Source organism: Hyperolius riggenbachi, chromosome 9, assembly GCF_040937935.1.
Source record: "Hyperolius riggenbachi isolate aHypRig1 chromosome 9, aHypRig1.pri, whole genome shotgun sequence".
In the NCBI taxonomy this organism is placed as follows: domain Eukaryota; kingdom Metazoa; phylum Chordata; class Amphibia; order Anura; family Hyperoliidae; genus Hyperolius; species Hyperolius riggenbachi.
The window spans coordinates 76,932,012-76,944,971 of NC_090654.1; the positions used below are offsets into that span (position 1 = coordinate 76,932,012).

Genomic DNA, 12,960 nt, shown 5'->3' on the forward strand with positions numbered 1-12,960 from the left:
GCCTTTTCAAAAACAAAACGGAACGCAGCTGGTGTGAAAGGGCCCTAAATGTGGCCTCATAATGTAAAGGGGAGCTTTAAGGAATACAACATAAAAGTGGGCAGAGCTTACACTGGTAACACAAAGTTAACTCTTCCCTTTGCAGTCACATGCTGCGACAGGAAAACTGTCTCACCCGTCACTCCCACAGGTGGTACAGCCCAATGCTGCCATACAACGCACATTTATAGTAGAAACCATCACAGGACATAGCAAAATACAGGTGAGTGCATTATGTAAATAGTCTACAGTAGTGTCAGTGTAGCTGCTATGATTATTGTAGGGAAAAATAAATCAAATGTAATTGGAATTCTTTTTAATGCCAAGGCAGCTGAGTAAAACTTGGCATTCCATTGCGGAAGTCACTTTGCTGGAGGACATGAGAGATTTATCATACGTATCTGTTCACCTCCTGTTCTAGCCAGACATTACAGGGACAAGCAGCAAAGGCAAATCCTCAGCAACTGATCCGGAATGTGACTAAAAACTATCCTTTCCCCAGTTGATAGAAATAAAAAATATTGGGTTATAGTTCCTCAGCAGACACATCTCCATCAAACCCAGAACTGCACAGTAGAATCCATCACTGGCCCCCACTAACTCCAGAAGCCAATCAAAATGCTTATTTTTTTTATTTCCTTGCCATCTGTGTTCCTTTGGAAAGGTTTGCCCTCAACTTTATGTCCTTGAGATGTCTGTTGAGCTTTGAGGCTCTAAAGCCCAGTACGGTGACCCAGCAGGGATCAGTGCACGATCCCTTGGGCGACAGTGCAATGCTGATGCTGTACAGATGTGTTGTCAGCCTACATGTTAGTGATGGGTCTGCTGCTATGGAGGGGAAGAGAGTGAATGAGCAGTGCACAACAGAGCAGATTCTGGTGAGCAGGGGAAAGAAGAGGACAATGCAGCTGTGTGGTGCTAGGACGTCGGGGATTGCAAAAGACCTGCATGCTGGATGTTCAGCAGATGTCGAGCAACTGCTGTACACACACTGGATGATTCTCGAGGCAATCTTTATAGGTATCCAGCGTTTGTATGTAGCTTAGCGGATGAAACAGTAATAAAAATTACCCTCCGTACAAAACAATTTTTTTTTTAATTTTTTGCTGTTGTGGTCTTGTGAAGTGGGATATGTCTTAGTGGGGAGAATGTGAAGAGGAGATGTTTTAACTCTTGACATAATGAATGAGATATCTGCGGCCTTATGGGAAAGGCAAGCTGGCAGTTGTAGTCCTCCCTTTACTCTCCTCCGATGAACAATAGCAATAATGAGCCCCATATATGAGCCAGATTCTGATATTAGACATGTGCTCCCTGTTCTTGCATTCATTCTGACAGCTGCAGTCTCACCATGCCTACCTCCATCTCCTTCAGCACAGGGTGGTCTTCAATGCCTGGGAATAGGACACGCATGGCATAGGTGCGATATTCCAGGAAGGGGATGCCGGCTCCATCCAGATCATTGGTCAACTCGTGGATGTCCGTCTGCAGCTCTGCAAAAGCTGTAGGAAGGCAAAAAATGAGCAGAACTGAAAGGGAAGCGGTGTACCTTATAAAATGACATATAAGAGGACCTCCAGACTAATTTACTAAATCCTATAGCCAGTGCCTTGTCCCGTGAAGCCGCCCTGAAGACCCCCCATTACTCCACTTCTGACGCCTGGCCCCGCCTCCCCTCTCTCCCCTGAGGAAAACACCAAACTATTTGCTACAGTAAATAGCTTGGCATTTTTTCTCCAGGGAGAGAGGGGAGGCGGGGCCAGGTGCCAGAGGTGGGGTGATGTGGGGTCTTCAGGACGGCTTCACAGGACAAGAAACTGCAGGAAAATATTGTTTTTTCTTAAGGCTGCAGGATTTAGTAAATTAGTCTGAAAGTCCACTTTAACAAGTCACACAAACTTTTTCTTATTGGGCAAGCACAATAACTATTGGTATAAAAACAGACATGTTGTGCTAATTCCAGGAACAATAATACTTCCTGCTGATACAAAGAGACTAGCTTGTGGGGGAGCATATTTTCAGACACACAATGATTATACTTTGTACCAGTATTTGGGACATCACTAAGTAAAAGTGAATGATCACACAAGTGCTTCATCAGGCGCCCTTTGCCAGCCATGTCATCCAACACAGACTTTACAGGGAACCCGAGGTGTGAGACCTACGGAGGATGACGTTTATTTCCTTTTAAAAAATGCCAGTTGCCCGCCAGTCCTGCTGATCTTTCTGGTCAGTAGGGTGTAAATCACACACCTGAAACAAGCATACAGCTAATCTTGTCAGATTTGTCATAGACATCTGATCTGCATGCTTGTTCAGGGTCTATGGCTTAAAGTATTAAGAGGGAGAGGATAAGCAGGACAGCCAGGCAATGTGCATTATTTAAGGAAATAAACATGTTAGCCTCCATATCTCTCTCACCCAGGGTCCCTTTAAGAGCAATAGGCTGTGATCTTCTCTGACAGTTCTCTGTGCCCCACCCCCATGCAATCAGGGCCATTCCGAACCAATCAACAGTAACAGAAGCCAGATAGGAGACCCGCATTTACTCTTTCCACTGGGTGGTTTCAGGTCACGTGGCCATAATTTTAACCCAAAACATCAACAAAAGAATTCCTTGTTGACCCCAAATGATCAGGTTTTGACACCGTTTAATTGGCTATGAAACAGTAAATAAACATTGTTCCTGAAGTCGGGCATGAAATTGTTTCAGTTGTGCTGTGGAGAGAATAGAATGGATAGAACGTGATATAAGGCTTCTCTGGTTCGTCTGGTTACTTGAAGATTTAAATCGTCTGGATTTTCTGTTGAAATAAACATTTTTGGTCCAATGCCAGGATAATCCAAACCGCTGATAGTAGATAAGAGGGGGAGCAGGAGAGCTCTCTAATAACTTAATCCTGAGACTAAGCCCTTGGCGGTGGGACAGCAGGGGAGCCATCTTCCCTTTAAATTGTCATATTCTACTGTAAACGCTTCCACCGATCCAGCTCCTGAGTGCCGAGCTGCACAAACTACAGGAGGACCAGGTGGCTGCTGATTGCCTGGCTAACCTGCATGTAGGAGCTGCACACACTACAGGAGGACCTGGTTCATGCAAGGATAAAAGGGGCTGCTGATTGCTGGGCTATCCTGAAAGTAGGAGATGCACACACTACAGGAGGACCAGGTGGCTGCTGATTGCCGGGCTATCCTGCATGTATGTCTGAGCTGCACACACTACAGAAGGACCTGGTTCATGCAAGGATAAAAGGGGCTGCTGATTGCTGGGCTATCCTGAAAGTAGGAGATGCACACACTACAGGAGGACCAGGTGGCTGCTGATTGCCGGGCTATCCTGCATGTATGTCTGAGCAGCACACGCTACAGAAGGACCAGGTGGCTGCTGATTGCGGGGCTATCCTGCATGTATGTCTGAGCTGCACACACTACAGGAGGACCAGGTAGCTGCTGATTGCCGGGCTATCCTGCATGTATGTCTGAGCAGCACACGCTACAGAAGGACCAGGTGGCTGCTGATTGCCGGGCTATCCTGCATGTATGTCTGAGCTGCACACACTACAGAAGGACCAGGTGGCTGCTGATTGCGGGGCTATCCTGCATGTATGTCTGAGCTGCACACACTACAGGAGGACCAGGTGGCTGCTGATTGCCGGGCTATCCTGCATGTATGTCTGAGCAGCACACGCTACAGAAGGACCAGGTGGCTGCTGATTGCCGGGCTATCCTGCATGTATGTCTGAGCTGCACACACTACAGGAGGACCAGGTGGCTGCTGATTGCCGGGCCATCCTGCATGTATGTCTGAGCTGCACACACTACAGGAGGACCAGGTGGCTGCTGATTGCCGGGCTATCCTGCATGTATGTATGAGCTGCACACGCTACAGGAGGACCAGGTTCATGCAAGGACAAAGGGGAAACCAAGCAATGGATGAAATATATTTTCCCTCTGATTATCCTTTAGTGTTCCTAATAAATGTAGCACTTTATTACGCCACTGCATAGCTCTGCTCGCTCCAATGCCTTCTAATTTGAAGGCAGCAATTTATAACTTTGTAAAGGACAGTGCTTACGCCGGGACTCACGGCACACAATTTTATAGATCAACGACTTTTTTTTCTTTAATAAATAAATAGTTTGGTCAAACAAATGGATGAGCTTCAGTGGAGATCACAGCTACATCAGAAGAAACATGGGAGGGGTTTTAAGTGAAGGATTATCAGCTAAAAACAGCACAGATGTTAGTGGTGGATAGTTATTGTCAAGAAATCGGATTATACGCCTTTTACCATATACTGTACAGTACCTGTAATAAACAAAAATACATTAAAAAAGGCACACACAAATTTAAAAACACCAACATAGTGCCATAGTGGAGCACTCCTATAATGTGCCAGTGCTGTGGACAATTTCTGCGCTTTATGCCGTGAATATAAAATAAAAATACAGTTAACTATTTGAATTTATATACCCATTACCCCTCCACACCAACCCAGGACACAGGAGTTCAAATCAGCAACTCAAAGCTTAACTAGAGCAGGGGTGTCAAACTCAAATACAAAGTAAATCAAAACTGAACACTGGGATCAAGTCACGGTACAACCTCAATGTCTAGCTGCCACCTCTGTCCCTTACTAAGTTCCCTCCCCCCAGTCTGGTGTTTAGTAGCCTCCCCTACCTCACCTTTACATTTCCCTGGTGACTAGTAGCCCCCCCGACTCCCTTATACTATTCCCTGGTGACTAGTGCCCCCCCCCCCCGGCTTTCCTATACAGTCCCCTGGTGTTTAGTAGCCTCCCCTACCTCACCTATACATTTCCCTGGTGACTAGTAGCCCCCCCGAATCCCTTATACTATTCCCTGGTGACTAGCAGCCCCCCCCCCTTATACTATTCCTTGGTGACTAGTGCCCCCCCCCTGGCTTTCCTATACAGTCCCCTGGTGTATAGTAGCCCCCAACAGGTATACAGTTCTCTGATGTCTAATGCTTCCCCCCCTCCCCCATATGGCTTCCCCGGTGATCTAGGGCTTCACTTCCAGTATTGCTTCAAAGGTGGTGTACAGTAGGCCAAACACAATGCATAGTGGGAAAACCACTTGTGGACCAAATTTGATGGCTCTGCAGGGCAGATTTGGCTCATGGGCCAGAGTTTGACATGTATATACTAGAGTAAGGGGCCTTGAGCTACATACTGATTAGAAGTTTTCCCTTTCCTGGCAGTTTGTACATGTTCCCCATTGTACATCAGTACTTTTGTGTTACTGCCTGCTGGTGTGATAGCTTCCTCCCAGTCCTCCCTGGTACAACCCCCCCACCCCCACTTCTTCTCACAAATGCCTATGACAGGGTTACATGCATAGCTACAATGTTGTCTTGGCATCAGGCCTGATGATCACTGAGCACAGATAGAAAAGCAATAGATTACAGATGGTGCTGATCAGACCTGATGTACAAAAGACAGATAACACATGGACGTAATGTGGGCACACACAGCCATCAGCAGCAATGTCATTCAAAGAAATTGGCAAACGTTTCAGAGCAAAATTGATCATTGGCAAGCCCCCTGTAAGATAACAGCCACAGACTGCTCATTTTGCACCCACATTTTCAAAAACTGGAATTGTCACTTCTTCCCTTGCCATGTTCGTCAGAATAAGCCGCTAAGTTTGCCACTGGCTGGCCTTGAACATGGAGTCTGCTAGTTCCTCGGCAGGTGAAGGAAAGAACATTGCTTGATTCTGCTCTAGGAGACAGAAGGTGAAATTTTGTCAGCTCCTTGCTCTTGAGACACAGATCTGACAAAGGAATTCAATTAAATTTGTGAGGAACTTTTTGAGCTGTCAGGGATAGGAGGAGGAGGAGGAGAAGAGGAAAGCGGCAGATTGTGGTCGGCAAGGAAGAAGAAGATCTCTTATCTATACATGGAGCAAGCGAAATGCGTAGAACGGGTGCAGATACCACGCCGCTTAATTAAAAGCCCATTCTTTTATCTGGCAGCTGCAGAATATTATAGATCATCTTCCCAGCAGCTCCCTTGTGGCTTCTTCTATCTATAGCTTTCTGGAGGAGATACATATATATATTTATTTCTAGATATTGGGGGATATTCTTTAATCTCCTTTGCAATGCCAGCTTTGCTCTCCACCTCCGAGCCCCCGGCAGTTGGCAGGGTCGTGAACCTTCTGTTCCGGTTAGACAAATAATGGGCCAATTAGGCTTTCGCTGTAAGAGACATCACAGGCTCCCCCGTCCCAGTTTCTCGCCCACATTTCCTTCGTGTAATGAGACACCCCGCGTTTCTCAGCCTCAACTTCTCCTTTCCTCTGCTAAAGATTTTCTTTATTTGGTCCACCTCAGAGGACTGGATGTTATAAGCGGAAGGAAGCCATCGTTTTGAGGCTTCCTATTAGTGGATCGCATCCTGCACCAATTCCCAGAGGAACGGACTTTGATGCCAGATGGACCAATTTAAGAAGCTGAGTTACAACCTCAGAAGGTAGATCAAGCTAACAGCAGCAGGATGCATTACATGGTACGGGATAAGAGGGAACACAAGACAGGGGAACATGGTGAGGGTCTGACATGGAAGCCAGATTTTTAGATCATACAAAAATCTACACGGCCGTATTGTGCAAGATAAAAGCTACCAAGTATAGACAAGCTGGAACATCTGCCCAAGTGACTTGAAAGACCGTTGCTGGAAGCAGGGGGTTTTGGGAATCTGGAGCTCTTTGAAAGACAAGCGCCTCTATACATGACAAACAGATGAAACTGTGTCCCAGTTTTCAGTTTCGCCTCGTCTACATTCAGAAGTTTCAACTTGAAGAATTACCTTCTTTACATTCCAGGGCTACACGGGACTCCAGATTGTCCATCTGCAGCTGCAACCGTTTCAGGGTGCGATCAGCATCTCTCGATTTACGCTTGTAAGCAATGAGGACGATGATGATAATAAGAAGGAGCAGGCCACCACCTCCACCGATGCCAATAATGGCCGGCAGCGTCAGAAGGCTGTCGGAATAGATCTGTAGGGTGCCAGGTGAGAATTCAAACCCTCCTGCTTTGATCTGAAAAGGACCACAAGAAAGAGGTCACAAAGATTATGCGTAAGGCAAAGCAACAGTTCCTGGCTCTATTTGTGCTTAAAAAAAGCAGCATTATTAATAGGGATTAAGGATGACATCCCACTGTAGTCCTCACACTTCAGAGTTCTAAACACTTAGAGAGTCAGGGACCATCCATCCATGACTTTTGGAAGAACTTTAGACTCCCCTTTTGCTTTTACATGCCTTAAGTTTTGTAAATTCCACTTTCTTGTGACAGGTATTATAAGGTAAGTCTATCTATGGATTTTTCCTATAAAATTACACTACATAGTTTATAGCAGGAGGTGATGGGATTATGTGATATGGACAGAGCTAAGTCTGAAGATCTTCTTGCTATAGTCATAAAACCATGCAGAACAGCATTTTAGAGTGGACTTTAAGTAGAACGGAACCAACCTTTTTTAGAATTCTTTGGCTATTTAAAGAGACTCCGTACCAAAAATTGCATCCTGTTTTTTATCATCCTACAAGTTCCAAAAGCTATTCTAATGTGTTCTGGCTTACTGCAGCACTTTCTACTATCACAGTCTCTGTAATAAATCAATGTATCTTTCCCCTGTCAGACTTGTCGGCCTGTGTCTGGAAGGCTGCCAAGTTCTTCAGTGTTGTGGTTCTGCTATGAACTCCCCCCTCCAGGCCCCTCTATGCACACTGCCTGTGTATTATTTAGATTAGGGCAGCTTCTCTCTTATCTTTTACAAGCTGGATAAATCGTCCTCTGAGCTGGCTGGGCTTTCACATACTGAGGAATTACAGACAAAGGCAAAGCTGTTTGCAGGAAGAAACGAGCAGCCTGAAACTTCAGTGCATGAGTACTGCAGGGGGAAAGAAACACACAAATGATCTCTTGAGATTCAAAAGGAAGGGTGTATACAGCCTGCTTGTGTATGGATGTATTTTCTATGTGTGGACATACTGTACATCAACCTACTTCCTGTTTTGGTGGCCATTTTGTTTGTTTACAAACAAACTTTTAAAAACTGTTTTTAACCACTTTTAATGCGGTGGGGAGCGGCGAAATTGTGACAGAGGGTAATAGGAGATGTCCCCTAACGCACTGGTATGTTTACTTTTGTGCAATTTTAACAATACAGATTCTCTTTAAGGCTACATTTCAGCATAGGGATGGTCCTAGACTTCTAGGAACCTCCCCCACACTGGCAGCAAAGCAGTAGAGTTGGGAAAGAGCATAAACTGGGGAGCCAGTATAACATCTGAGGTTCAACTCTCTTACATGTATGGGTGATTATCATTGATAAGCTTTACTTTTTTATCTTAATTTGTAATTCATATTTATAAATGGTTTACAATAAAACCTCCTTAAAAATGTTATTGCTCCTGCAAGTAAGTCCTGTCTTTTTTGTGGACTAATGTGGATGGATAAGAACTTCTGCCTAGTTGTTACTGCTCTGTGTCCTCACTGGTTAGAACACGGGAGGTAAGTATGACGTGTGTATGTTTTAATTTTCAGTTCAGGTTTGCCTTAAATTCCCTCAATCATGCCAATATTGAGACGTATGTACCGTGACTTTGTGCTGTCCGGTAAGGTTTGGTGATTCGCACAGAAGTTGTGTCTCGGAGACGGTCAGTGCACATGGTGTCTCGCCAATCAGCACCGTGTAGTTCAGACGGAAGTTCCCAGGTACGGCTGGTAATATGTTACGACCCTAGAAAGACAAGCAGAAGCCCAGGTTACAGCTTACAAACCTCTATATGATGCAGATACTGGAAGGGCAGGGAGGACAACAGGCTGGAAGCAGATAATCCGTACAGCCACCCCCACTAACCTTGATGATCAGCGGAGAGCTCGGCTTTAGCTCCAGGTTCCCAGATGGGCTCAGCGGCTCAAACACAGGATCCGGGTAGTACGTGAAGCTGGTCATGTTCACAATCAGCAGAGCATGGACGCTGTCCATAATAAATCCAATCTCATCTGGTCTGTCTCCATTCTCCACCACCATTCTTAGGGGATTCTCAACAGAAGGGGCGAGACACACCATAGTGGTGTCATTATGCACCGTACAGCTCTAAATAAAGAATATACAAAGACTGTTAAGCATTTTGCCAACGTGATACAGGCCATTCTGCTTCTCATCACCCTTTTCTGCGCTGGTAATCTTATGATAGGTGCAGAGCCGGATCAGCCACAAGGCAATCCTAGGCAGTTGCCTAAGACTTGGAGAAAGCCTAGGGACTTGGTGGATGCTTCCCCCACCAAATATTACTAAAATAAAACCTAGATGACCATCAACGGCAGGAAAAAACTGCCAACTTGCCTAGGGCCCCATTTTATCTTAATCCATTTCTGGCTAGGTGGCACTGGGATAGTTACACGCCCACATTGTTTTGCACAGAAAACAAAATGGCTGCTGGACTCCTAGCAGCTACAGTGCAGCTCAAACCCCCCAGAACCCCAGAGAAAAGGCTATAAGACAAGCAATTCTGTTTGATGTCGCACATACCAGGAATACTCACAAGGAAGGGCATGTAAATCACAAGCTAAAAAGTTATGGAAAAATGGACAATCCTTTTAAAGCCCCCATTACATGTACAACTGTTCCCATAGATCTGTGTAGCGACCAGTGGAGGAACTTGTTTTGTTTTCAGTGTAGAACATCCTTCACTAGCCTTGATCAAATCAATCATTTGGTCAGAAGCTCAGATCTGGCCACTTCTACATTGCGTACTGACTGGTTATAGGCTGCAGTCTTTCTACAGAGATTCTGTCTGTGCATTCCTCTTTGCAGGCCAGGCAACAGCAGTAACACCACCCACAGAGTCCACCAGTAACCCACCCACAGAGGCAAGCCATGCCCTTCGACTCCTTTGCTTAGGTTATTAGATTATCCTAGCATTTTTTTTTTGCCGAGGAAGCCTCATTTCACATCTAAGGGGTAACTATTGGAACAAACTGATTACTGAGCTATTAGATGGCATTTTTTAGTTTCGGTGGCACTTTTCTCATATTGGACTTGAGAGCTGCAAGCAACTAAGGACACGCTCACTAGGTCATCCTAGAGCAGTAGGATTCCTTACTGACAAGTACTAAATCAAGCTAGGAGCCAAACCCTGGTCTCCTACAACTTAAAAGGGAACCCGAGGTGAGAGGGATATGGAGGCGGACATGTTTATTTCTTTTTAAATAATGCACATTGCCTGGCAGTCATGCTGATCCTCTGCCTCTAATACTTTTAGCCATAGACCCTGAACAAGCATAGTCTATGACAAATCTGACAAGATTAACTGCATGCTTGTTTCAGGTGTGTGAGTTAGACCCAATTGACCAGAAAGATCAGCAGATCTGCCTGGTAACTGGTATTGTTTAAAAGGAATTAAATAGGACCGTTTCCATAGATCTCACACCTGTATAATACCCAGCCAATGTGTACTCAGCCATTTTCTATGCCTGGAGACTGGCTTTACTCTAAGGAGAAACTTCAATCGGTATTCCATTTGCAACAATCAGGAAATCTCACAGATGCCGTTTCAGTCTGGTTGATACTCACATTTTCACTCTCTGCTTCGCCATACTTGGCACGGATCTTGGGCTCTCTGATGGTTGCCAGGTTCATGCCAGTGACCGTGAGGGGAGTCCCGCCGCTGAAAGAGAGGCACAGGGCTGCATGTAACATCAGCATGCTGATAGGGAGACACTGAGATCACGTTGTGAGGCAATGGCCGTTACCTGGAGATGCTCCACTCAGGCTCAATCTTCTGCACTGTTGGGTCTTCCGTGTAATTGTACTTCACTTCTGGGTTGCGCAGCGCCGCACGGTTGATGCGAATCTCAATTTCTGCACTGGTTGGAAACTGCCCCTGTGGGGTCTTACAGCGGATCTCTCTGGCTGTTCTCCTGAGGGAGGGGAAAAAAAGAGAAACCACATTAAAAAAAAAAATCTAGCATTCCAATGTATTTACTTTAGAAGTGGAAGTATGAAGCGGCAATACAAGTCGATGGGCTGTGTACTGGGACTTCCTCTAGTAACAAGTAACAGTCAAGGCTGGTGATCTTTGCACTCAAGCGATTTTCAATTCAAGCGATTTACTATTCAAGTGAATCTAGCTGTGGGGCCAATTTAGGTTAAACACAGAACCGCAGACAAAGCACAGATCACTAGGTAACAAAAGATGATTGCCCTTGTTGTAGAAACTGGTAAAAAGTAGCTGATTTTTAAAAATAGACAACTAGAAAAAGTCAATCTGAATTCAGATAATTACCCTTCATAAATAGGACCCCAAAACATGTTTCGACCATTTAATATTTTACTAGAAAAGCTTAAAGTGAACCCCTGTGCAGCTGTTTCTGGAGTGAGACTAAGGCATGGGATACACTAAGAGAGATTTTGCACCACTTGCTTTTTGGCCAGCAATCTGCAAAGTGCGATCGCAGTGGATCCTTATGGGGATGGTTCCACTCGCAGCTTTGTGATCCCAAATCGCTGCTTGCAGCATTTTGGGAGCGATCACATCAGTGGCTGCAGAGCCAAATCGCAATTGCTTCGTAATTCGCAGTCAAAATCCCGGACTTCCGCGATATCAGAAGTTGCAGACACTTTGCGATCTCTGCTGTCATGGAGTCCCATGCCCAAGTCCTGAGACATTAATGATGGCCACCTCCTTTCTTCCTCACTTGATCTGCTTTCACTGTCTGACTGTCGCTAGAACGGTACCCATTAAACCTGTCACCAAAATCATATGATTAGAAATGGTGGCACTTGGCCAACGGTAGCAGGATATTTATGGAGTAAGGGGCAGGCACAATTAACGACCCCGAGTCTCACTAAAATTGTTTGATTTGGGCCCATTTTAAGGCCTAATTTACACTGGAGCGTTTTACTAGCAATTTCAGAAGCTTTTTCAATTGTTGGCGATCGCTAGCATTTTGAAAAGCGCTACTGCAATGTAATGTGTATGGCAGTGTTCACACTTAGCGATCGCCAGCGAAAGCGCTGCGTGCAGCATTTTTTTGTGAATTTGGAGCGATTGTGTTTCAATGTTATAGAATCACAAAAAATGCAATCGCTCCAAAATCGCTTTCCTGTACAGTGAAAAATCATTGGAAAATCGCTTTTCAAAACGTTAGTAATTTTGCTAGGGTTTTGCAATACCCAGTGTGAAGAAGGCCTTCAGCATACCTGGGAGTAGGTGGAGATTGACTGGATTAGCTGACAGGTCACAGGAAACAATGGGGGAGGAGGTGGCAGGACCTTTACCTCAGAAACCTGATTGATTAGCAGTTTTCAGCATGACATAGCAGGTGGATTACTTATTATACATTTCTGGGTAAAGTAAATAAAAGAAGTACATCTTTAGTAAATATAGTAGGTATACTCCGTGAATAGCACACTTTGCTTTTATTGTGGAGTGGCGGATACGTTCAGAGTTCTCCTTTACATGTTTTTGTTGAGTAAATTAATTTTTTGATGTATATTTTGAAGTGCGTATTTATTAGTATAGTACAAAAAAGACAAGAGATTTGTATTTGGGGATGGCTGTTATGCCCAGCGCCATCCTTGGCCAGTATATCCGGGCAGCGGTGCAGATGGGTTGGTGAATGTTCAGTAAAATGACATAAGGAGAAAAGAGAGAGAGTAAAGCTTGTGCTGAACCCGCTCTGTATCACATGCTCCCCCTGCAAACAGCAGCTATTAGCGCTGATAACCAGCAATTACCACAGGGAAATATTTAAAGACCAGCTCTATTATCATTCGTAATCTAGAAATTATGCACTTGAAATCCTGTGGAAGGCAGAGGAAGACGGGAGAGCCGGAGAAGCAGCCCGTGGGCAGGAGACACACACTTAAACCCACGG

General features: G+C 45.1%; 1 protein-coding gene across 11 annotated transcripts in view; it reads right to left on the bottom strand.

The window, feature by feature from the left end:
* PLXNA1 (plexin A1) overlaps window positions 1-12,960 on the bottom strand; it is a 508,150-nt gene that overhangs the window by 72,450 nt on the left and 422,740 nt on the right. For all 11 annotated transcript variants that reach the window (XM_068253084.1, XM_068253090.1, XM_068253089.1 and 8 more), the window contains 6 exons: window positions 10,834-11,001; window positions 10,655-10,748; window positions 8,936-9,175; window positions 8,672-8,815; window positions 6,875-7,109; window positions 1,399-1,541 (listed from right to left, as the gene is read on the bottom strand). In XM_068253084.1, the coding sequence (XP_068109185.1) occupies window positions 1,399-1,541; window positions 6,875-7,109; window positions 8,672-8,815; window positions 8,936-9,175; window positions 10,655-10,748; window positions 10,834-11,001 (1,024 nt within the window). The remainder of the gene's footprint in view (window positions 1-1,398; window positions 1,542-6,874; window positions 7,110-8,671; window positions 8,816-8,935; window positions 9,176-10,654; window positions 10,749-10,833; window positions 11,002-12,960) is intronic.